This window comes from Morone saxatilis, unplaced genomic scaffold, assembly GCF_004916995.1.
Source record: "Morone saxatilis isolate NCDOM2014 unplaced genomic scaffold, NCSU_SB_2.0 Contig17, whole genome shotgun sequence".
Taxonomy (NCBI): Eukaryota; Metazoa; Chordata; class Actinopteri; family Moronidae; genus Morone; species Morone saxatilis.
In genome coordinates, this window is record NW_023339729.1 from 8569134 (window position 1) to 8589364 (window position 20231).

The 20231-nt window shown below is 41.5% G+C and overlaps 5 protein-coding genes across 8 annotated transcripts in view; 3 read left to right on the forward strand and 2 right to left on the reverse strand.

The window, feature by feature from the left end:
- Nucleotides 1-1656, forward strand: part of gprc5bb (G protein-coupled receptor, class C, group 5, member Bb) — a 7042-nt gene extending 5386 nt beyond the window's left edge. The window contains exons 3-4 of the mRNA XM_035659480.1: nt 934-1046; nt 1158-1656. Of these exons, the coding sequence (XP_035515373.1) occupies nt 934-1046; nt 1158-1202 (158 nt within the window). The 3' untranslated portion in view covers nt 1203-1656. The remainder of the gene's footprint in view (nt 1-933; nt 1047-1157) is intronic.
- Nucleotides 1657-4879: 3223 nt separating this feature from the next.
- knop1 (lysine-rich nucleolar protein 1) lies at nt 4880-9646 on the forward strand. Of its 4 annotated transcripts, none has more exons than XM_035660050.1 (7): nt 4880-4950; nt 5218-5378; nt 5638-5706; nt 5829-7046; nt 7141-7212; nt 7768-7836; nt 8263-9646. In XM_035660050.1, the coding sequence occupies exons 2-7, from the start codon at nt 5295-5297 to the stop codon at nt 8566-8568; spliced, it is 1818 nt and encodes a 605-aa protein (XP_035515943.1). In that variant the 5' UTR covers nt 4880-4950; nt 5218-5294; the 3' UTR covers nt 8569-9646. The 4 variants fall into 4 exon arrangements, with proteins under 4 accessions (XP_035515943.1, XP_035515946.1, XP_035515945.1 ...); XM_035660053.1 differs by having other exon boundaries at nt 4889-4946; XM_035660052.1 differs by lacking the exon at nt 4880-4950 and having other exon boundaries at nt 4961-5378.
- exosc1 (exosome component 1) lies at nt 9224-12993 on the reverse strand. Its single transcript, XM_035660055.1, has 8 exons — nt 12931-12993; nt 11861-11976; nt 11537-11611; nt 11342-11430; nt 11205-11238; nt 11065-11115; nt 10713-10797; nt 9224-10483 (listed from the first exon to the last, which is right to left on the reverse strand). Exons 1-8 carry the CDS (start codon nt 12956-12958, stop codon nt 10377-10379), a joined length of 585 nt encoding a protein of 194 aa, XP_035515948.1. The 5' UTR covers nt 12959-12993; the 3' UTR covers nt 9224-10376.
- A 1044-nt stretch (nt 12994-14037) lies between these two features.
- pgam1b (phosphoglycerate mutase 1b) lies at nt 14038-17569 on the reverse strand. The gene is made up of 4 exons (XM_035660975.1): nt 17162-17569; nt 15719-15993; nt 15428-15608; nt 14038-14710 (listed from the first exon to the last, which is right to left on the reverse strand). Exons 1-4 carry the CDS (start codon nt 17298-17300, stop codon nt 14541-14543), a joined length of 765 nt encoding a protein of 254 aa, XP_035516868.1. The 5' UTR covers nt 17301-17569; the 3' UTR covers nt 14038-14540.
- Nucleotides 17570-19250: 1681 nt separating this feature from the next.
- The window catches only part of pi4k2a (phosphatidylinositol 4-kinase type 2 alpha), a 5534-nt gene continuing 4553 nt past the window's right edge, over nt 19251-20231 (forward strand). Inside the window, exon 1 of the mRNA XM_035659820.1 lies at nt 19251-19753. Within this exon, the coding sequence (XP_035515713.1) occupies nt 19415-19753 (339 nt within the window). The 5' untranslated portion in view covers nt 19251-19414. The remainder of the gene's footprint in view (nt 19754-20231) is intronic.

A 20231-nucleotide genomic window follows, 5' to 3' on the forward strand; every position in this document is an offset into this window, starting at 1 on the left:
CTCTACCCACTGAGCTAACAGGGCGCCCCTGTATTTCCATTTTTAAAAATCTGATAAATGTTTCTTCACACAGAAAAACTGGACTCTCCCGGATGTATGATCACATAGGTTTATGCTGTGGCCACCAGTTGTAATTATTTCATCTTTTTAAGCAATTATGGCATGACTCAAAACACCCATGAGCCTCAGCCTCCATTGCCATGGATTAACAGCCACTCAAAGGCAACAATTAGAGTGAAAGCCAAAGTTGCTGAATTCATACAAAACTGACCCAGAAATTAAAAGAGGGTTGATTTGAGCTGCAGATTGTGATTTAATGTTGTTTTTAACACTGTGAGCTGTTAGCAGTGCATGTCACAGAGTTTCAGGCTAGGTGATAAACTAGGGGTATTTCTTGCCGAAATGGGAATCGTAGTAGAATTTTTTATGTCCACAGGCTTGTACAGTACCTTTTTATCAAACACTGTCAAGCTTTCGGTCCAAGTTGTTGTCGGGTAAGTTTGCCTCTAGGAAAAATGAATGAGACTTTTACTTCCAGAACCAAGAGCGCCTCAAATAGCTCCTCCTACTTCACAACTCTGTTACATGACGTCACCAATCTCCTTGTATCAATAAGCATTATAAGGGTGTAATTCATCCAGCCCAACAAAGCATACAGGAGAGGCCTGGAGATGTCAAACAAGCACAGACTACATCTGCCCACACAATCCTGTCAAGGTCTAATTAACCATAATAATTAAAATTACCTGTGTGGGTTTACTATGAGCGTGAAGGGCCTCAGAGTTACCCAGCTGGTAGGAAAATTATACGTCAACCTCGAGTTTGATGCATGTATGATTTGTATCAGTCAGCAGCACAGTCATCTATCATGAAGGGTACTCTTGCAGGACACCCGTAACTTGTGTGTGTGCTTTATCTCGTTTGGTCCGTCAGCTCTCCGAACTGGAACATACCACAGCAGCCACGGGAGTGTCCGTCCTGGCATCGCCTTCAGAGGTCACGTCTACCAACCCACTGAGATGGCTCTGGTCATGAACGGTGGAACAGTAAGTATGGAAGAAACACGCACTGTGTGTATTTCACTCAGTCTCATTTACTAAATAACTAACTACAGGAGTATTTTAACAGTTCGCTACTTGTTTGTCTCTGTCTTTAAGATGCCCACAGCCCCAATTAACTACACTGGACGACGGTTATGGTAATATGGGACAAGACTTGAGGAGGATACACCGGTGTAACACTGGGGTGTAATAGTAGAATTTCCTGTTGCCTAAGGAGAAGAAGGAGATATTAAAGACATCACAAATCAAACATAATTGATTTGATGGGAGCTAAATGTGTTTAATGTATTTGTGTATCTGCACACGTATGAATTTTACATTTTAAGGACCATCTCTAACAGTATTTTTTGCTGAGGTTTTCTGGGTTTCCTCTTTATCTGCAGACTGGACAATAAAATCACAAGAGAGGGAAGAGAAAGTGACGTAGCTTCCACAGTTTAAGATATTTTGTTACGAAGTTACGAGGGCATTTACAGTCCGTTATTTTGATCAGCACAGATTAAAGCTTAAGTTATTATATATAAGGTGACTATCAAAAACTAGTGTTCAATGTGGCATTGAAGGACAGTTACTGAAGGAGCAGTAAAGTAAAGATTGTCGGGTGATTCGAATGTAGTGAAGTAAACAATTTGCCTGAGATGGCTAAACAAATGCTGTTACTTCCTGATGCCATCAGAGATGTTTGCTTCATAAAAACTACACTTTCCTTCTCTTTCTGTTTGGCGTCAAGCTACAACTCAGAAAAAGGCCTTTAAGGTGTTTATGTAAAATACATGCATACGCCTACAAAGCTTGCTTGGCCTCTGTGTTACATGCTGGAAACACCCAAAGGACTCATAGTGTTTTTCTTTTCATATCTCCAGTCCATAATCAGTGCTGTTGGACAGGAACATTTCACCATGTGTATTAATAAATATCATGCATTTAACAGTTCTGGAGGATCATCTGACGATTTAAAAGGCTAAAGATGGGTCTACCGCTCATGGATGAGGATTTTTCAATAAGCATATAATAAAAAGCCATTTAATACTGCCATATATATGCTGCAGTATATAGGGTTTACTGTTGGAGGTTGTAATTTTGCACTTTATCAGCGCTCATCATTTTCTGGGCATTGTGATATTTGAGATGCATGTAAAAGCACAGTTTAAAGGTAATGTTTTTTTGTCAGAATTAATGTATTTTGAGTGTTTTCTAGAATTTTGATATACGTACTGAAGAGAAATACCAGTTTTAGTGTTGAGTTTCAGACTTCATTCTTGACATTGGAAACAGCAGCCGACAAATCAATCTCAAGTGCTTAGTGTAAGGTAAATTTAAACAATTCCCTGACAACTGGGCAAACCCTATCTGCAGAGGAAGACCATGTGATACGACTGAAAGCTCTCAAACAGCTACTAAATGACAGGTACTGTTTTTGTCAACCAGTTTCATTGTGTTTTCACTCACTAGTGTACACATTTTGTTTGTTTGAAATGTATGGCAACATCCCAATGTATTCTGGCATTCATGATCCCTTTTTACCCTATTCCATCACATATAGAGAGAGCATTCAGTCATCCATCACTGCAAGTTGAACTGGAACAGATTCATACGCACGTATACTGTTTATATTAGTGACAATGAAGAGTCCAAACAGATTTCTCGCTGTTTCAATGCAATGATAATTGAACTCTGAGGCAAATTGTTTTTATATTTCACTGTTGGGTTGCAGTTTCTATCTCTTGAGCAAGACTGAATTCGATGCAGGACAAAGTATCCAGGTCTAATACAATTCAAAGGTCAGTCACCATGTTCATGTTGTGACGATTTATTCTTGCTATAAGACTAAACTAAATAACTAAGTTGCCAACAACTTTGCTTTTGTGTACAGGTGTGTGCTCTGATATTGTACAATGGAAATATTATAACAGAATTTTTATGTATTAACCCTATATAACTGAGTTTTAATCATGTATATAATCCAAATGTGAAAAAGCAATGGTATTTTCCTTTTCAGATGCTCCTAGCACTGACACTGTTTTATGGCAGCGTAACATGAATGTCTGTAATGTGATTTGCACAAAGTGGCTAATACATCAGTGCACATTTTCTGTTATTAATTATTGTCTGGTCATTGAACTGATCTTTCTTCACCCTCCTGCCTTCATGGTACACTACTGGATCCACTTTACTGGAGGCATCGGCCACTTCAGGTGCAGCTATACAGTCAGCTACTACTGTGAACACAGAGTGGTGACAGAGAGACCTCAATGCACTGCAACTTAAGAAAATACAAGCCCGTAAACATCTTCACCACACGTGTCACTTTTAGAAATAATGCTGCAAATAAACAAAACATGCAATTGTAAAACACAGAAAAAAACATTTTGAAAATACAGAAATGCTGCAAGTCGTACAAAATATTTGAACTAAGTTTGGTTTCCAGGAACACAAAAACTGATGTCCATGTGTGATTATCATTAAAGATTATTCCTAAAACATCTCCAAAGTGCACACATGAAAGAAACAGATTTATTTACAGCCTCTCTCCCTAAAGGGTAATTCTAGACCCAGCTTGTTTTAAAAAATTAGTTAGAGTATTGCTCTTATATAATGTGTTTTACACTTGTCATATATATAGCTGTATCAAGTGTTTGGAGTTCGGCTGATTAAGAGCCAAGTGAAGATGTGTGCGATGTTTGCTTGATGTGTTGAATCGTGAGCCAGTTCCCCCATAGCTCTATCCATCCAAAATAGCAATGGAGCAGCAGTTCTAAAATCCTTTGCTACATGTGGGAGTGTTTTAAAAGTAACCTGTGCTATATTCAAGTCATGGCACCTTAAATATTTGGGCTTTTAGAAGCTGGAGGATGGAAGTTGGGACTGCAGCTGGCTCCTAGGGGCTCTAGATGGAAGCTGGGGCTGTAGGTGGCTTCTTAAAACTCAGACTGCAGTTTGAAGGCAGGGTGCAGATGGGCTGAAAAGCTGATATAAACAGCTGCCATGGGCAAGTTGGATGTTGGGGTTGTAGACTGTCAGAGGTATAACAGGGACAAACTGGCCCCGGGAAGCCTTAGTCGATAGGGATGTATCTGGCATAGATGTGCTTGTGTGGAAGGTGGTGTTAAGTATCAGGCAGAGGCTGAGGTCGAAGGTGGATACCACTCACCTACAATGTGACTGTAGCTTATATATACTGTCAATGGTAGAGAGCTTATGTATACTGTCAATGGTAGAGAGCTTATACTGTCAGTAGTAGAGAGCTTATATACACTGTACCATTGACAGTACAAGCTCTCTACCACTGACAGTATACATAAGCTCTATAGTAAGTAAAATAGTAATATTATGTGTGTATGCGCACCGTTAACACGTATATTTTTTTTAACCTAATTATTAAATACAATATAAGGTACTACTTCCTACTTCAGGCTCTAGATAAAGTGATATTAACCACTGGTTAATATAATTTGCTTAAAACACAATGAATTGTGTTGTGTTGTATTTCAGTTGTTTACTGTTCATTTTATGTAGTTTTTAAGTATTTAAAGGTCCAGTGTGTAACATTTAGGAGGACTTGTTGGCACAAATAGAATATAAAAAATATGAATTGTTGTGTTTTCATTACCTTAGAATGTAATTCGTTAATAATAGTCTTTAATAGTTGAAACCAACAAACTAACTCTAAATTAAAGGACAACCATTGTACCCATAGTTATATACATGTGTATATAACTATGATTGTACCTGTTGAACATCAGTTCATTCGGTACAATTCCGGAAAAGTTCCCATGTTCGCGCTGGTTGCTATGGACTCCTGGCTGGTTGCTAACAGGAACTAGCAGAAACTACTTCCGGGTGAAGTAGGCAACCTGGTATCCACGTGAAGCATCAGAGGTTGCAGTAAGTAAGTAAACCGTCCGACTTTACGTTTCATCATACACCAGCAGCTGTAATACAACAGCCGCGGTCGTGTGGCTCGTTAGTTCGTTTCTTCATCGTTTTAACCTTTTAGCTTCTCTTTAACGTTAGCTGCTGCTGCTAGCCTGGGTTACCAAGAGTGTGCTGTGAATGAACGTTTCTCATTCTGCCTGCAGGGACTGTTGTTCTCACCGTGTTAATGCTGTTACTCATTCAAGTTGTCGTAACTCAGCATGTCTGCATCCGTGTGTAGGTGCCATGGACGTGGTATCTCACTCATGAACACTGACAGCACGTCCATGTACACCACCGGGTCGCTGTGTTCATTTTATGTTGCAGACGGATTCTGATGAGGACGTGATCTTTGTGGCTGAAAAGTCTGCACCTACATTTATTAATATCACCTTTGACCAGGTAATGGACGTCTCATGCAACATCAGATATCACATTTTGAATCAGAATTCCTTTCAGAGTTGCAGAAATGTACATTTTATAACACAACACCAAGCCTGGATGAATCACAAGTAGTCCACAACTGAAGATTAAACCAGTAGAACCTGCAACTACTTTGTTGATATATAAAATAGTGATTTTCAATGCACCCAGTGTTTTTGGTCTGTTTTTTTTTTATGATTATAAACATTTCAGCCCAGTTCTGCTCTGTCCCCTGCAGACAAAGCGACTGGCCCTGCAAAGAGACATTGATCAGCAGTCCCAGCCCAAGCAGGTAGTCAAACCCTTGGTAAGTGTTTATTGCTCTGTTAGCCACACTTGCACATACACACAGAGTATATGAGCCTGGTTCTGCAGTTTAATCTATAGTCAAAAGGTATTGTCTTGCAGTAATTGTAGTTCTCTCACCAGACAGGCCAAACGTCTGTTTCTGTAGAGAGACCAGTGGAAAGGGTTCAAATGAAGATGGAGGAAGAGAAGAGTGAGGAGAATTTTGTGAAGAAGAAGAAACCCAAGAAAGGACAAGCCTCTCTGCCTAGAGCTGATGATGCTGTTGACAATGAGAGCCTTGCAGGGATGAAAAAAGAAAAGAAGAAGATAAAAAAAGTTGATTCAGTGGTTATAGATATAGAAGAAGAGTCTCGGGATGGAGGTGGTGAAAAGGAAAAGAATAAGAAAAAGAAGAGGAAATTTGTCACAGAGTCTTTGAATGATGCCAATGGTTCTGATCTCAAGAATGAAAATGACAACGACGTTATCAAGAAGAAGAAGAAGAAGCAGCTGGCTGAAGATGAGAATCAAGTGGAAACTGAACAGAGTTCAGTAAAGGAAGAAGATGTGGAAAAGAAACTGAAGAAGAAGGAGAAAGTAAAAACAAAGTCTGTACAAACTAAACCCGAACATGTAAAGATAGAGAAAGAGGAGGAAGAACAGCAAGCTGGAAAGGATAAACTGCCAAAGAAAGACAAGAAGGGAAAAAACAACATTTTAGTTCTAAGCACAGAGGAGACTGAGGAGCATGTTAAAGAGAAGAAGAAGAAGAAGAAGAAGAAGAAAACCACTGATGAGGAAACTGCTGAAGGTATGGATGGAGTGAGTGTAACAAAAAATAAAAATAAAGCTAAAACAAAAGTGGCTGAGAATGAAGTGAAGCTAGAAACACCAGAGCGAGAGATGAGTGAGGAAGTAAAAGTGAAAAAGAAGAAAAAGAAAGAAACTAAAACTGTAGAAGATGAAAATGCAGCAGGAACAGGAGACAGTACGCTCAACAACAAGAGAGACAAATCCACAAAGAGTGAGAATGTTATTGTAGAGGAAGAGAAGACAGAGCTAAAGAAAAAAGGAAAAAAAGAAAAGAGTAAAAAAGTTTCTGTGGAGGTTGGCGAAGTAGAGACAGAGCCAAAGAAGAAGAAAAGGAAAAAGGATGAGTCAAAGGGAGAGGAGGAAGAATGCGAAGAAGCTGAGGAGCGGAGTAAGGAAACTGTCACCACAGCACCTGGGGACACCACGAACAAGAAAAGGAAGAAGATTTCCATTAAGGTGGAAACACAGGTGGAGAATGTGAGTTTTGAAACTGGTGCAAAAAAGAAGAGGAAGAAGAAGATTAAAGAAGAGGTGGAAGACCAGCGTGTGAGTGTGTATTCTCAGAGGCAGTTGACGATGTGCTCTGATCTTCACGTTTTGCGTTGGGGGTGAACCTCTCTTGTGTTTCACTGTGTTTCAGGAGTCACCCCAAGTGGACGTGGTGTTCCTGTCAGAGAAATCTGGAAACACTGATGAGGTCACCATCAACCAGGTAAACAGGGCACTCATTATTACAGGCTGGACACACAGTGCCCTCATCATCAGTGCGTGACAGCTGCCTCGCTGAACTGCTGCGTGTTTCTGCTGCCAGCCCTATGTTTCTACGCTGAGTTCGATGAAAACATTGATGCCACTTTCATCTTTGTATGCTAAATGTGAAGCTGCCACAAACAGCTGGTTAGCTTAGCTTAGCAGAAAGACTGGAAACTGAGAACAGCCTGGTTCTGTCCAAAACAAAATAAAAATCAGCCTACCACTGTCTCTAAAGCTCACTAATCAACAGGTTATATCTTCATTGTTAGGATAAGATAAACGTCTCCTGGCTGTAGTTTCATATTTGATGAACACACAAGAGTGGTATTAACCTTGTCATGTAAGTCTTGGCATGGAAATGAAACAAATTTCCCAAAATGTGGAACTATTCCTGTAACGAGAGCCAACGTATAATTGTCTGTTAATGGTATTTTAATGTTTTTTTACTCTGAATTGCTTGGTATGTCTGTTTTATTCAGCCAAGCTTGATGAAGTGTGTTTTGGTGTTTCATAGGAAAGAAGACAGGCTTTACAAATGGAGATTGACCACGCCTCTCAACCTAAAAAAACAACCAAACCTCTGGTCAGTATTAGCGCCTTTCTCGTAAAAGATAATAAAATGGTATTTTAGTATTGCACTTTTAGGAAATCTGGGGACTTGCAGGAGAAAAAAAAAGGTAAAAATTGATGCAGCAGAGTTAGAGGTGTCCTGATTTTAGTCCCCTTTGTGGGTGAAGCACAGAAAACACTACATCCTACATTTACCATAATGCAACTCAATAGCATCTTCATTAGACCCTCCCTGATGAATGCCCTCAGCTTTCCACCTCCCCCAGTCTGTAACACAGGCGTACAATTATACATTTGTAGTGTACAAGCGCAAGCAAGTTTTCTCAATACTCCTAATGAAGAAAATGACGAGTAAAATGAACTGAACTGATTTGTAAAATCAGTGGAAAGCTCTTTTACTGTACGTAGTGTCTCATATTTGTCTCCCTCCATTCCTCAGGGTTTCGGCCAGTGGAGCACCGCTCAGTTCGACAACTCTGACCAGCAGCAGAAGTTCCTCCGGCTGATGGGTGGCTTCAAAAAGGGTTTCCAGCCGGCTGCGGGGAGCACTGGAGGAGCAAACATGGCACTGGGGAAGGATGCACAGCAGCAGTTGCAGCAAGGGCTCATGGGAGAGTTTGAACGCGCTCAGTCACGCAGATTAGACTTCAGTGGCAGGGGCGCAGGACTCGGATTCAGTGCACCATCCAATAAGAAGTTCTCCATCGACATCAATACATGTCGATCAGTTCGCTTTGATGACTGATCTAAGTGTGTGTGCGTTTGTAGAGATGTGTGTATGGTTGTACAAGTTAGGTTTTTTTTTTTGTATGTGCAGTTTTAACTGTAGTAACTCAGGTTCACAACAGACTATTATTCTGACTTGTATATAGATCAGTATTAGAGAATGAACAGACAACACATTTGTACATATTGTATATTAAACATCCTTCTGCTTGAGGAGCTGGACTGTGAGATTGTTATTGTGATTTCAGTAGGTCATTGTTCTGCAGGATTTTCAGTCCCACTGTGTGAGCTAACACATCCGCTGTATGTTTTAGATCCAGAGTGAGAACATGACAAGAACACTTTTCTGAAACTGTTTTCTTAAATTCTGAAGACTTTTTGATCCTGTTACTTTCAGTGACCACAACCATAACATGCAGTTAGGTGGCACACTGATTTTACCCATACTGTTTTCCTCACACACATTCAAGTATTTTTCCTGATGGATGATAGTAAGGATGTTAAGCAGTGTGCTGAGAGAATACTGGCAGCATTTTTGTGTTTGAGGTAATTTCTTAATAAGGCGATTTCCCTCCAGTCCAATAGATGAGCAGTTAAAATTACAATTTGTGACTTAAACTTTTATTACTAAATACAAAAGCACATCCCTTAAATTGATAGAGGACACATGATGGTGGTTTTGATAGTCATTTTATTCCAATCTTGCACATGAATTACATCTGTAAAGTGAAAGAAGAATAAGAAAAATCAAAGTACACTTTACTTCAAAGATAAAATGGGAACTGCTTGCTTGCTGTAGGCTCATAAGCTTTTACTTTTGATAATGTGCTGGACAAAAAAAAATTGACTATCACATGTTGTACTTCAATATTCCGTGCATGGTAGCTGTTGTAATTCTGATTGAACGTTAGGCTCCAAATCACATTAATTTCCCTTTTAAATTGTGTCCATCAGCTTACTTAAGACTGGAAAAGTTGGAAAGGAGCTACAACAAACCAGCCTGCGGAGATTAAAATGTCTTTCAACTAAATGAATCTTTTTATCACTTTTATGGACAAGGCATTAAAAAAACAAAAAAACAAACATACAGCCCCACACGTTACATCATACAAAAGAGGTTTCAAAGTGCAGCGCTCTTTGGTCATATCCCCGTTATTTCAGACCAAATAAAGCCGCTCCCTTTACAACAACCTCTCTCGTTACAACATGTTTTTGAGTTTTTTTGTCTTTACATGAGATGGAGCCTGGACCTTGTCTTAACCAAGCCTCATATTTATGCACCCAGCAACGTGCTTCATCCTTCTAGTGACATGATGATCTTATATAATACTTAGCAAAACTGAGTGAATCCCACATCTGTGAAGAAGACCTTTCTTCACTACGTGCAAAATTCTGATGCTTTTAGCTTCTCAACATAGTGGTCACTTAGAAAGTTTGGCAGCTGCAATGTGACATGCTGAGTGAACTGAGTCAGACAGTTCTAAACAGGTTTCCATCGGGCAATTTAAAGGCAACTTTAAAATAACCCCGGTTCCTGGCACATGCATTGAATTTAGTTTAAAATGTCACTACACCCTTTAGAATACGTCCTGACAATTTGCTCTGGCGCTACTTCTGTTTGTTTTTCTAGCTGGCACAATCGAATGATGACACAATGTGCAGAGGGAAAAGCCATTTAAAAAAAAAAAAAAAAACACTTAAGGAAGACATGAAACCAGAAGTAGCCAACGATATGCACGTTGTCCAGTCATTCTCTCAGGAAAGAGTCGGGAGGCTTGACAACAAGGAGGGAGGGAAGCTGTGTGTTCCATGTGGAAGAATCAAGTTTCAGGCCTGTAGATACTCCGGCTGCACGCGCGCCACTTTGCGGAACTCTTTGGTGTGCGTCCGTGGGCACTGCATCTCACACCAGCTGATGGGAACCATCTGGGCCCCTGATTGAAAAAGAAAAAAGAAAACGTGACGTGAAAGGTGATAAAATTGAGACTAATAACATGACGTCATTATGTACAGTAGCAACTCTTCTCTCAGGTTATCTGGACAATTACTACCACCTTGTGTTCAAACAGGATACTGTCAATCTGTGCTGTGCTGGAGTCCTGCATTTGTTACATTTTACATGAAGAGAGAGAACACCTTGTTTAACTGAGCACTGAGAGTTACCTGATTCACTGTGTGCCACCACCACCCCCAGTTCATTCTCTGCTGTTGTCAACAGGTAGTTAGACTGCACGTCACCGAGAGAGATCTGACATCACACGTCAAGGGTTAATGCCACGCAAGTAAACAGTATACACCCACCCCACTCACTCGTAGTGAAATGATAATATAACTTGATGATAACTGATGGCTTGACTTCTTTGGAGGTTATTTTGTTGTTGCTGAACCTAGGTCATTCTGAGTTAAGTTTAGTATTTTTAAAAATGAAATGAGCTGAGTAGTTGAAATCCATCACTTGAAAAAGCAATTTACAACTTAGCAATTTGCCTTAGACCTGAGGGCAGGTGAAGGATACCACTTTTGCCAGGACAATGTCGCCAGGTCTGAAGCTTTTGTATGTCTCCACCTGTAACAATAAGGAGCATCTTAGATTAGTAACAAAGCTGCAGAAGAATACTGTTAATGATCTGATTAAATAAGTGGAGTCAAACACACCTTGTCTTTCTCTGTTGCGCGCACATCTTCTTTTCTGTAGAGACAGAGAGAGGGGGCTCAGTTTTGGGAATGACGCAGAGAAATATGACATAAAACACTTTAAGCATGGAGACAGTTTTTTTGGGGGGGGGGGTTACCTGATTGTCCCTCGGAAGCGGTCTTTCAGTGGTGTGGAGCCTACATAAAGGATGTGGACCTTGGCAAACCTGGGGTTGATGCTAGTCACCTGTCCAAACAAAGAGCAGTAAGGCTGAAAATAAATCTAATCTGTGCAAGATCACTTCATTTGATCATCCAATTAAGGACAAATAGCATCCGATTCCATGGCATACCTTACAGGTGACTATTGCTCCTACATCTGGTAGTAGTTGCGTTTCTGTTTCCCTGACAACTGAGATCACTGGTAACTAGATAGGAAAAATAACACGCATCAATGCACACGCAGGTCACAGAAAACAAGTTCAGTTTGTATGATTCCAGTTCAAAACAGCCTGCAGAAAAGACCTGTCGCACACTAAATACAGCGCATATTTCAACGCAGGTGCTAAACAAATCTATTTCAGTTCAGTCACATTCACAAATGTTGCGCAACACCTTCACTCTGGCACTCCTACATGCCTTACTGCTTTTACAGCTTTCCCAACCACACCCCTCACCTCCTCTCCTTCGTTTTTTCTGAGCACATAGCCTGCTAGTGAGGAATATATGTAGCCGTGCCGCAGGTACACCCCTGTGCCGGGAATACAGTCTTCTACACTGCATAGCTTGTCACCTGGAGACAAACAAGAAGGGAAAAGTAGCACATACTGTACGTCAGTGTTTTTGTAGTGGAGGTGGAACATCTGTGCTAAACTATGAATAAGATACTTTTGTGAGAAGACTTTAACCAGAGACTCTCTCTCACTGACACAATGTAATATATTTACTGAGTATGGCTTCTATTTAGCTATCTGCTACCTCAATTGATCCCAAGACGATTTACGTAAGGGATCTGAAGAACACCCTTAACATGAAAACTTATCCAGAACCAAACACAGAGCTGTCTGCACAGAGAATATGAAGGAGCTCATACGTCCTACATCTGAGTAGGACCATTACTACTCTAGAATCACCTATCTGGAGCCATTTTACTTCAGCATTAACATGACATCAAATTCTGATATATGATTTTTACAGGCAACTGACAACACCTCATGTTACTGTGAAAAACGGGTGTTTCCATGCACACTGACATGTCTAAAGGTCACTATCGTTGGCATTTCCTACTGTAAACCCACACAATCAGAAGAGAGAGGATTTCTCATGAGTCAAAACAAGTGAAGAAGGAATGCTGCTGTCCTGCCCGAGGCGATGGGCAGGGCTGGAGATAAAACCTGCCGTGGAAAGTAAAAGTCAACAGTCTCACAGCTCTGCATAAGTATTACATCAATTACCCCTGAAACAATGGCACGTAATATCCCTGAACACACCGACGCCGTGTTGTATTCAACCAATACAACTCGCCATACATGAAAAAGTAACCGAATATAACGCTGAATGTGCTTGAAGCCAAAGCCCACCTCACGCATGGCAGCTGGAAATAGTTACCAGGTTTCACACTGTCGGTTATATTTTCTAGCAACACAGCGACGTGTACTCGAGCCAACATGAGTAACATGAAACAAACGCTCTAAAGTGTGGTTGAACTCATCCTAAGTACGAGGAAATCCACATTTACGGGACTCACCTGGAACACACAGCTTCATGGGCGACATGTTTTCGAGAAGAGCAGCTCGTCAGCCGATTGGCTGTGACGAAGGGCTCGCGTCGATTCTGATTGGCCGGTCTCGCACTGACAGGAAGTAAAAAAAGGACGACTTCATCCGCCATGTTTGTTGAGGCACAAGCACATGTAACGCATAGCACAAACACACACACGAAATTCAGTGTCCTACATGTGTGCAATTACTTCTACTTTTAAAACAACAACGTATAATAATAACAGTAACAAAAATATAATGTATTCATTAAACACAATCATTTTCTAATTATTGAAAATGATCAAATCAATTAAAAAGATGCTACTTGGGGAAGGTTTGCCCATTAATACGGATTTTTCCAATTTAAAGGTCCAGTTTAGGAGACTGAATATAATATATGTCTGTATTCATTAGTGTATAATCACATGAATATAGGAACTGTTATGATTTTGTTACCTTAGAATGAGTGTGTCCTCTTCCACAGAGGCTACGTTGAACCTGCATGTACACAGTAGCTCATAACGGACAAACTGGCTGTTTTTTTTTGCGGCCACCGTAGTTTCTCCTATGCCCTTGGAAGGCTGAGTAGTATTCAAATGGTTGCAATCTGCAACTTCACCACTAGATGTCACTATGGTTTACACACTGGTCCTTTAGTACCAGGTAATATTTACAATCTAGTAAGACATTGTTTTTTTAGTACACAATGACAAAAACGGTGTCAATCATTTCACATTTGCAGATTCTGTCCTAAAGCATCAACTTGAGGAAGTACAGACTCAGATTTGTGCTTCATTTGTTGATGTGTGCAGGTTATTTAGCATCTGAATGTTTGTATCTCTGTAGTCTCATCAATAGCAACTTTACAGTGTACTTTTATGTTAATTTATATATTTATATTTGATAATTTATGTATTTATTGAATCCATCGCTCTAATAATCCATGTATGTAATGTAGTCTTCTTTTAAAACTAACATATTAACTATTATTTTTCATAAGAGACTGTACCATTTCTTCCATAACCCTATGATTCTTAAGGACAGAGTGGACACTTAATGTATACTGCAAAATGACATCAGACGCTGATACAATATTTCATCACATAATTGTTCACAACATTTATTCTTTTTTCCACAATTCCACAGCAAACAGAAATCAGCAGTGCAGAGCATATCAACTTTAACAACAGCCAGTGTTACTTTATAGACTATACTGTTCCCTCTGAGCTTCACCTACATGGATCGTAAATAGGAAGGAATACTTGGGAACGACTCTGCAGGGTTAGTCTATGTTTGCTCCACTCGCTGGTCCCTAATTTTGGATTTTGGTCAGTGCTCAAACCATATTACAGCTGATATCCATTGTCTAATTATGAAGTGTATGTTTCAGTATGTAAAGTAAAGACCAATCAAATCAAACTCTAGATTGTATGTCTGTGTGAAAGCTGGGTATTATCAAAATAAAGTGCACATTGTGTGTCTGTGTGTGCGCAACTCTGTGATGACAACAGTAACGGTAAATGACCTTGTAATAACTTGATAACTTAACAGCAGATGATTGATCTATACTGAAGCCCATCCGGGGGAGGGGGGGGGTCTATTTCTTGGCTTTTCCCTGAGCAGCCACAGCCTCCATGGCCTTCTTGACGGTCTCCTCATCTCCAAGGAACTGCATGGGTCCTAAAGGCTTCAGGTTTTTGTCCAGCTCGTACACAATGGGGATACCTGTGGGCAGGTTCAGCTCCATGATAGCCTCTTCTGACATACCTGGGGAAGAGTAACAGATGTAACCATTTGAAATGGTTTATTAGGTTTTCAACAGCTGATGCTATCCAAGTATGATGGCAAAAACGTCTTGCTCATAGAAAGTTGTTCACAAATGTTTTTAAAGTGTAACAAGCACATGAAACCCAATTCAAGTTCTTTCAACCAATGAAGACAGATGAATATCGTGCTTTTATATGGATGGTATGAATTATTGTTTTCAAGTTATCTAACCATCAAACCCACTAGTCACATTTTTGTAGAACAGATTGTTAATGTGACCGTGCCTGAAGACACAGAAGCAGGCGGGGGTTTAGAGCTGACAGTGTTCCTGATATAAAAATTTAATTAAAAAACCCTATTTGTTTTTCTTACAATGTTGTGTCACCAGTTGTTTGAGCATTTTCAACACTTGGACAAGAATTAAACTCTCAGCTGAAACAGCAGTAGAATTATAAATTCAGTTTAATTAAAAGAAAGTCATAAGCTGCAACACTAGAGATAAATCAACTATGAGTCCCACAGAGAGTTATAAGAAAGACTCAATCACTGAAATTAAAATACTTCAGGCTGCACCAATTGAGTTTTTCAGCATCTGTTATCGGTTCAGACTGTGATTTTATAAAATAACCCTCTTAATTTTTTTTTATTACACAGGGAACTCCTTGATTCAGTGTTGTCAATAAATGCAAACTTTCTTGGCACTGCTTTGTCTCTTACCCTCCAGATGCTTGACGATGCCCCGGAGACTGTTGCCATGGGCAGCAATCAGCACCCTTTTTCCCTCTTTGATCTGTGGAACGATCTCTTCGTTCCAGAAGGGCAGTGCCCTGGCGATAGTGTCCTTGAGACTCTCACAGCTGGGAAGCTGGTCCTCGGTCAGGTCAGCATAACGCCGGTCCTACGACGAAAGAGAAAGTTAATGTTGTAGATGTAGACTTAGACTGATGTATAAAAGATGTCTGCATTTATAAGAGACAAAGACCCTTCAGTACTCTCCTGTGGCCTCACCTTGCTTATGTTCTGATAGAAATCATGATCCTCATCCATGGACGGGGGAGGAATGTCAAAAGAACGCCTCCAGATCTTAACCTGGGCCTCTCCGTGTTTAGCTGCAGTTTCAGCCTTGTTCAGCCCAGTCAGGCCACCGTAGTGACGCTCATTGAGGCGCCAGGTCCGGTGGACGGGCAGCCACATCTGGTCGATGCTGTCCAGAACAAACCACAGGGTGCGGATGGCCCTCTTCAGGACAGAGGTGTAGCAAATATCGAATTCATAGCCAGCGTCTGAGGGGAATCAGAGACAGGACACAAAACAGACGGTAAATGCAAGTGTTCACTGGCATTTGTAAGTGCAAGGCAGCATTCAAATCAAATGTATTTTTTGCTACAGAGAGGAAAAATTATGATCCCAGCTACATTACACTCAACCCACTGAGTGCCTGCGCTGTTTACTGCTTCTCTCCTAACATTTATACATTTGCTTTTGCTTAGTCAAGGGCAGTGCTACATCATGGGACTCAGCAGGATGTGCCCGCAGAGGATTTCTGGGTCACACAGGCAACCAACAGAAAGAAACACCTGAAATAATGTGGACGGCTAAAAGGAGTACAGTAAAACTGTTCTGGTGTTTGCCTTTCCCCTCCACAGTGGATAGCAGCATTACCCTCAGTAAAGAGCAGTAATCTGCACTGATATCAGGAACTTCTTTGCTCAGCAGTGTGGTCTTATTCTCCATTAATCCTCAGATCTGAAAGACAAATCTTTCCATTGATCTTCCGTAAAAGTAGTGACATCTTTTGATACAACATGCTATTCCACAAATACAGATAATCTGCTGTTAGTGCGTGACCACATTTTGTACTTGACTTGAAGTCATCAGATGCCAGTGTTTAGTGTTGGTCTAAGTTGTGGCTGAATCTGTGGGACACTACATCTGAATGAGTAGGCTATGTCTGAGATGTACATTTGAAAAAGTCCCTACATTTCAGTAAAATCCCCATGGGTACCTGTCAGTAGATGGCACCTCTGCTGATACATTTACTCCATATTACACATTAAATCATTTGTCATTTCTCTTTACTGGGACTGGTTGTGTTAAGGAAAACCTACACTATGGAGCACCAGGGGCCTCCAGACTGTCTTGACTAGAGTGTGGGACCATCATGGGCTCTGTGCCAGACTGACAGAGGTTTTATTAAACCATTTGCAACATCTAAATGCTTCTACAAATGTGTCCCCACTCCAGTTTATGTTTTTCTTATAACCATCCAGCCTAATGAAGAATACAATGATCTAGCCACCACCCTCCCCCGACTCTCTCCTCCCCTGCTGCTGGCTAGTCTTGTGTCGCAGTGGGCCGACTACCTGTTTCCCCATCCGGCAGAGTTGCATAAGCTCGCAACGGCTTAATCCAATGACCGAGAGAAAGCCCGATTAGGCCCTAGGACAGTACCTTTCAGCGCCTGTCCTCCTCTCTTCGCCTCCTGCTCCCCGGTCTCACTCAGGTCCGCGTCGAACCAGCCGCAGAAGCGGTTCTCCTGGTTCCAGCAGCTCTCTCCATGGCGGATCAGGACCAGCTTGTACGCAGCCATCCTCACACCGATGCCCTCTGCGCTGTATTTCCGGAATATTTGGAGTGAGTGACTCTTCCTCAAATGCGGCAGCAGTGTCCGCAGATTAATCCTGATTTCGCCGCAACTCCCAAAAAGGCTGCAAAGACCCGGGCGCGGTATTTTCTTAGTAGCCTGGAGGGATAGACTGCGGCCGGCGGGTGTAGGTTTGAAGAGTTATCTGGTCGGTCTCGAACTTGGCAGATCTCACGACCCCAGCTCTCTTCCTGCTGGTTTCCACCAATCAGAAGACGAACTGTGAGCGCCGGAGGAGGAGGGAGGCAGGAGGATGCGCACAGCGGCACGTCCACACGCCCAGCAGTGCGTCCTGCTGCAGGCTGGAGTTACTGCATCAGTGTGGAGAAACTGTCCTTTCACACCAACACACCTCGTGGATGCTCATCATAGTAAGTGGAAAGAGTATACACAACTTCAAATACCAGTCACAAGATATTCACAGACTGTCCAAACAACAGCAACACCTCTAATCATTTGCTTTTTATTTATTATGTGAGAGGCAGCACCAGCAAACTGCACATCATTTTTTCTCATTATCCCATAAACACCACGTGGTGCAGTGTTTGAGCTTGGATTTAGATCAGCCTTACAAAGAAGGTGAAGATTATTACAGATAATATGTTTATTGTTAGGTCTGAACACAGAAAAACACACATTAAACAGCTTTGAAAGGGACATATTCAGATGTGGTGTCGTTTACTATTATAGTGGTAAGTCAGAGACCTGAAAGATTTTGCTTTTTGCTCATGAGGACTGATGAGGACCTCATGGACGTGAGTCGTGACTTGGACTTCCCCAGCTATGACAGACACTGACTGTATTACTCACTGGATTGGTTGTGCTGGGGTGTGGCAGTCTTGAGTTTTTCAAAAGACCCTCATTCAAACCAGAATCTGCCCAGCTGAAGCGTTGCTTGTGACACTAAATTACAAGAGCTTCAGATATTACCATCCCTGACCTACGACCTTCCAGTGTCGGTGGAAGTAGTAAAAATGTGCCATTCATCATTTAGAGGAGCAAATCAAGAGTCCATAGTCTTGGCACCATCATTATAAACCTATGCCAATTTGCTATTTTGCCTTTGTTAGGTAGAATACAGAAGACAGGGAAGGGACTGGAAGAGAGATAATGTGCAGCAAAAGTCTGAACCACAGGGTCCCCACAATACTTTGCATTTGAACTTCTTTGTGTGCTGCTGCTCTCCTTTGATTGTCAGGGAGAAATGAGTCACCAGCACAGACATGCAGATTGAACACCTACACTTCCGCTGTGTCATCACAAATACAACCAATTTGCTTCTCAGCAACAAGACACTGAATGTTGTCTCACTTTCAGACCACAGTCAGACTTCAATGTCATTCTCAGTCAAAGGAGAATGACATTTGTGAAACAATGCTCCTCCTCGATGACTTTTATTAAGACATACTGGTTGACATTACTGAACAAAAACAGGAACAGGCTGATCTTGAGGATATCAAATCTTCAAATTGTACAGGACACAGGAAATAAAATAAAAAACAAAAATAATGTTTGAAAATCAGTTTAAGCTAAAACAAACTACTGAACAGAATTATGTACACGATTGCCAGAATATAGATCCATTGAATCTTGACGTTGTCAATTAATATCACCCTGTTGTCTGTTTATATATTTAGATATTTAATGTAGGGTGTAATCACACCAACATGCTTTCTCGAGATTTACCAATCTGACAAACGATTATTGTTGAGTATTTATCAAAGGAGTTTATATGGAGTTAATTGATTGGGTTAACTGTGCTGTCACGTGTCTTCTGGGGGCGGAATGATCCTATCCAATCAGCGTTAGAGATTAGGTTGTTGACTCGACCACCTGGACGCTGATTGGTTCAAGATCTAAACACTCGCCGTGTCCCGCCTCTTCCCGGAAGCTGACAGTCATCTGACTTGTCTTTTTTTCCCTGTGTTTCCTTGTTAGCAGCGTCAGGACTAGCCAACAAAACAACCGTCCCACTTTCTTTCCCTCCTCTATTTCCTCCTCTTTTCTGTTTCTTCGCTTTCTCCAGGAGTTAAAGTAACTCCCCGTCCGACTCCAAAGTCATGGACGAGACGAGTCCGCTTGTCTCTCCGCTCCGGGACTCCGGTGATTTCAGCTACTGTCCCACAGAGCCCACAAGTCCCCGGGGCGCGTTTGGAAGCACCCCGGGCTCGGTGGTGCGCATCCCGGCCGGCAGTCCGGGGCGCAGCCGCGAGAGACAGCCACTTCTGGATCGGGACCGTGGGAGCTCGCCGCGGGAGCCCCACAGGAACGAGTTCCCGGAGGATCCCGAGTTCAGAGAGATCATCCGAAAGGCCGAGCGAGCCATAGAGGAGGGGATCTACCCGGAGAGGATCTACCAAGGATCCAGTGGAAGCTATTTTGTGAAAGACTCACAGGGGGTAAGATATTTCATATGTAGCGTTTACTGACCGTTGTGGTGATGCTAACTGTCCATGTAGCTGTGTTATGGGTGGTCTGTGAAATGTGTTGTGTCTGATGACTGGGAGACTGTTTTGTAGTGGCTTCTAGGTAAAGGCCTCTTCCAACTAGTCTGTGATGACTTGGCAAATAGGGAGTAAAGCATGTAAACACAACGTGAACCTACATTTCCCAGTTTAAACTAATTAACAACCAGTTCTTAGAATGGGAAATAATATAATGCAAATTAATCCTCCACCAAGGTGGTGTTTGTCTGACAGTACAGCACTTATCAGCAACACTGACAGAGCCAACTGAGCAAACCACTAGCCTGGTTGGATAAAGGACTTCTTATCAAATGATTTGTAGTCAAAGTCATCCTGTAGGATCCCACAGGAGTTTAGGTGATGTAAGCTTTCCTGGTGATAAACAGAGCCCCCCCTCCCTCCCTCCCTCACC

What these genes read in the sequence shown, in the direction of transcription:
- knop1 (XM_035660050.1), top strand. Translation starts at nt 5,295, where the DNA reads ATGTTGCAGACGGATTCTGATGAGGACGTGATCTTTGTGGCTGAAAAG. An exon ending in TTAATATCACCTTTGACCAG is followed by an intron (nt 5,379 to 5,637) that starts GTAATGGACGTC and finishes TGTCCCCTGCAG; the next exon opens with ACAAAGCGACTGGCCCTGCA. An exon ending in AGCAGGTAGTCAAACCCTTG is followed by an intron (nt 5,707 to 5,828) that starts GTAAGTGTTTAT and finishes TTCTCTCACCAG; the next exon opens with ACAGGCCAAACGTCTGTTTC.
- exosc1 (XM_035660055.1), bottom strand. Translation starts at nt 12,958, where the DNA reads ATGTCGCCCATGAAGCTGTGTGTTCCAG. An exon ending in GAGCAATAGTCACCTGTAAG is followed by an intron (nt 11,431 to 11,536) that starts GTATGCCATGGA and finishes TTGTTTGGACAG; the next exon opens with GTGACTAGCATCAACCCCAG. An exon ending in GCGCAACAGAGAAAGACAAG is followed by an intron (nt 11,116 to 11,204) that starts GTGTGTTTGACT and finishes TTATTGTTACAG; the next exon opens with GTGGAGACATACAAAAGCTT.
- pgam1b (XM_035660975.1), bottom strand. Translation starts at nt 17,300, where the DNA reads ATGGCTGCGTACAAGCTGGTCCTGATCCGCCATGGAGAGAGCTGCTGG. An exon ending in AGGAGGACAGGCGCTGAAAG is followed by an intron (nt 15,994 to 17,161) that starts GTACTGTCCTAG and finishes GATTCCCCTCAG; the next exon opens with ACGCTGGCTATGAATTCGAT. An exon ending in CATCGTCAAGCATCTGGAGG is followed by an intron (nt 14,711 to 15,427) that starts GTAAGAGACAAA and finishes ACTCTTCCCCAG; the next exon opens with GTATGTCAGAAGAGGCTATC.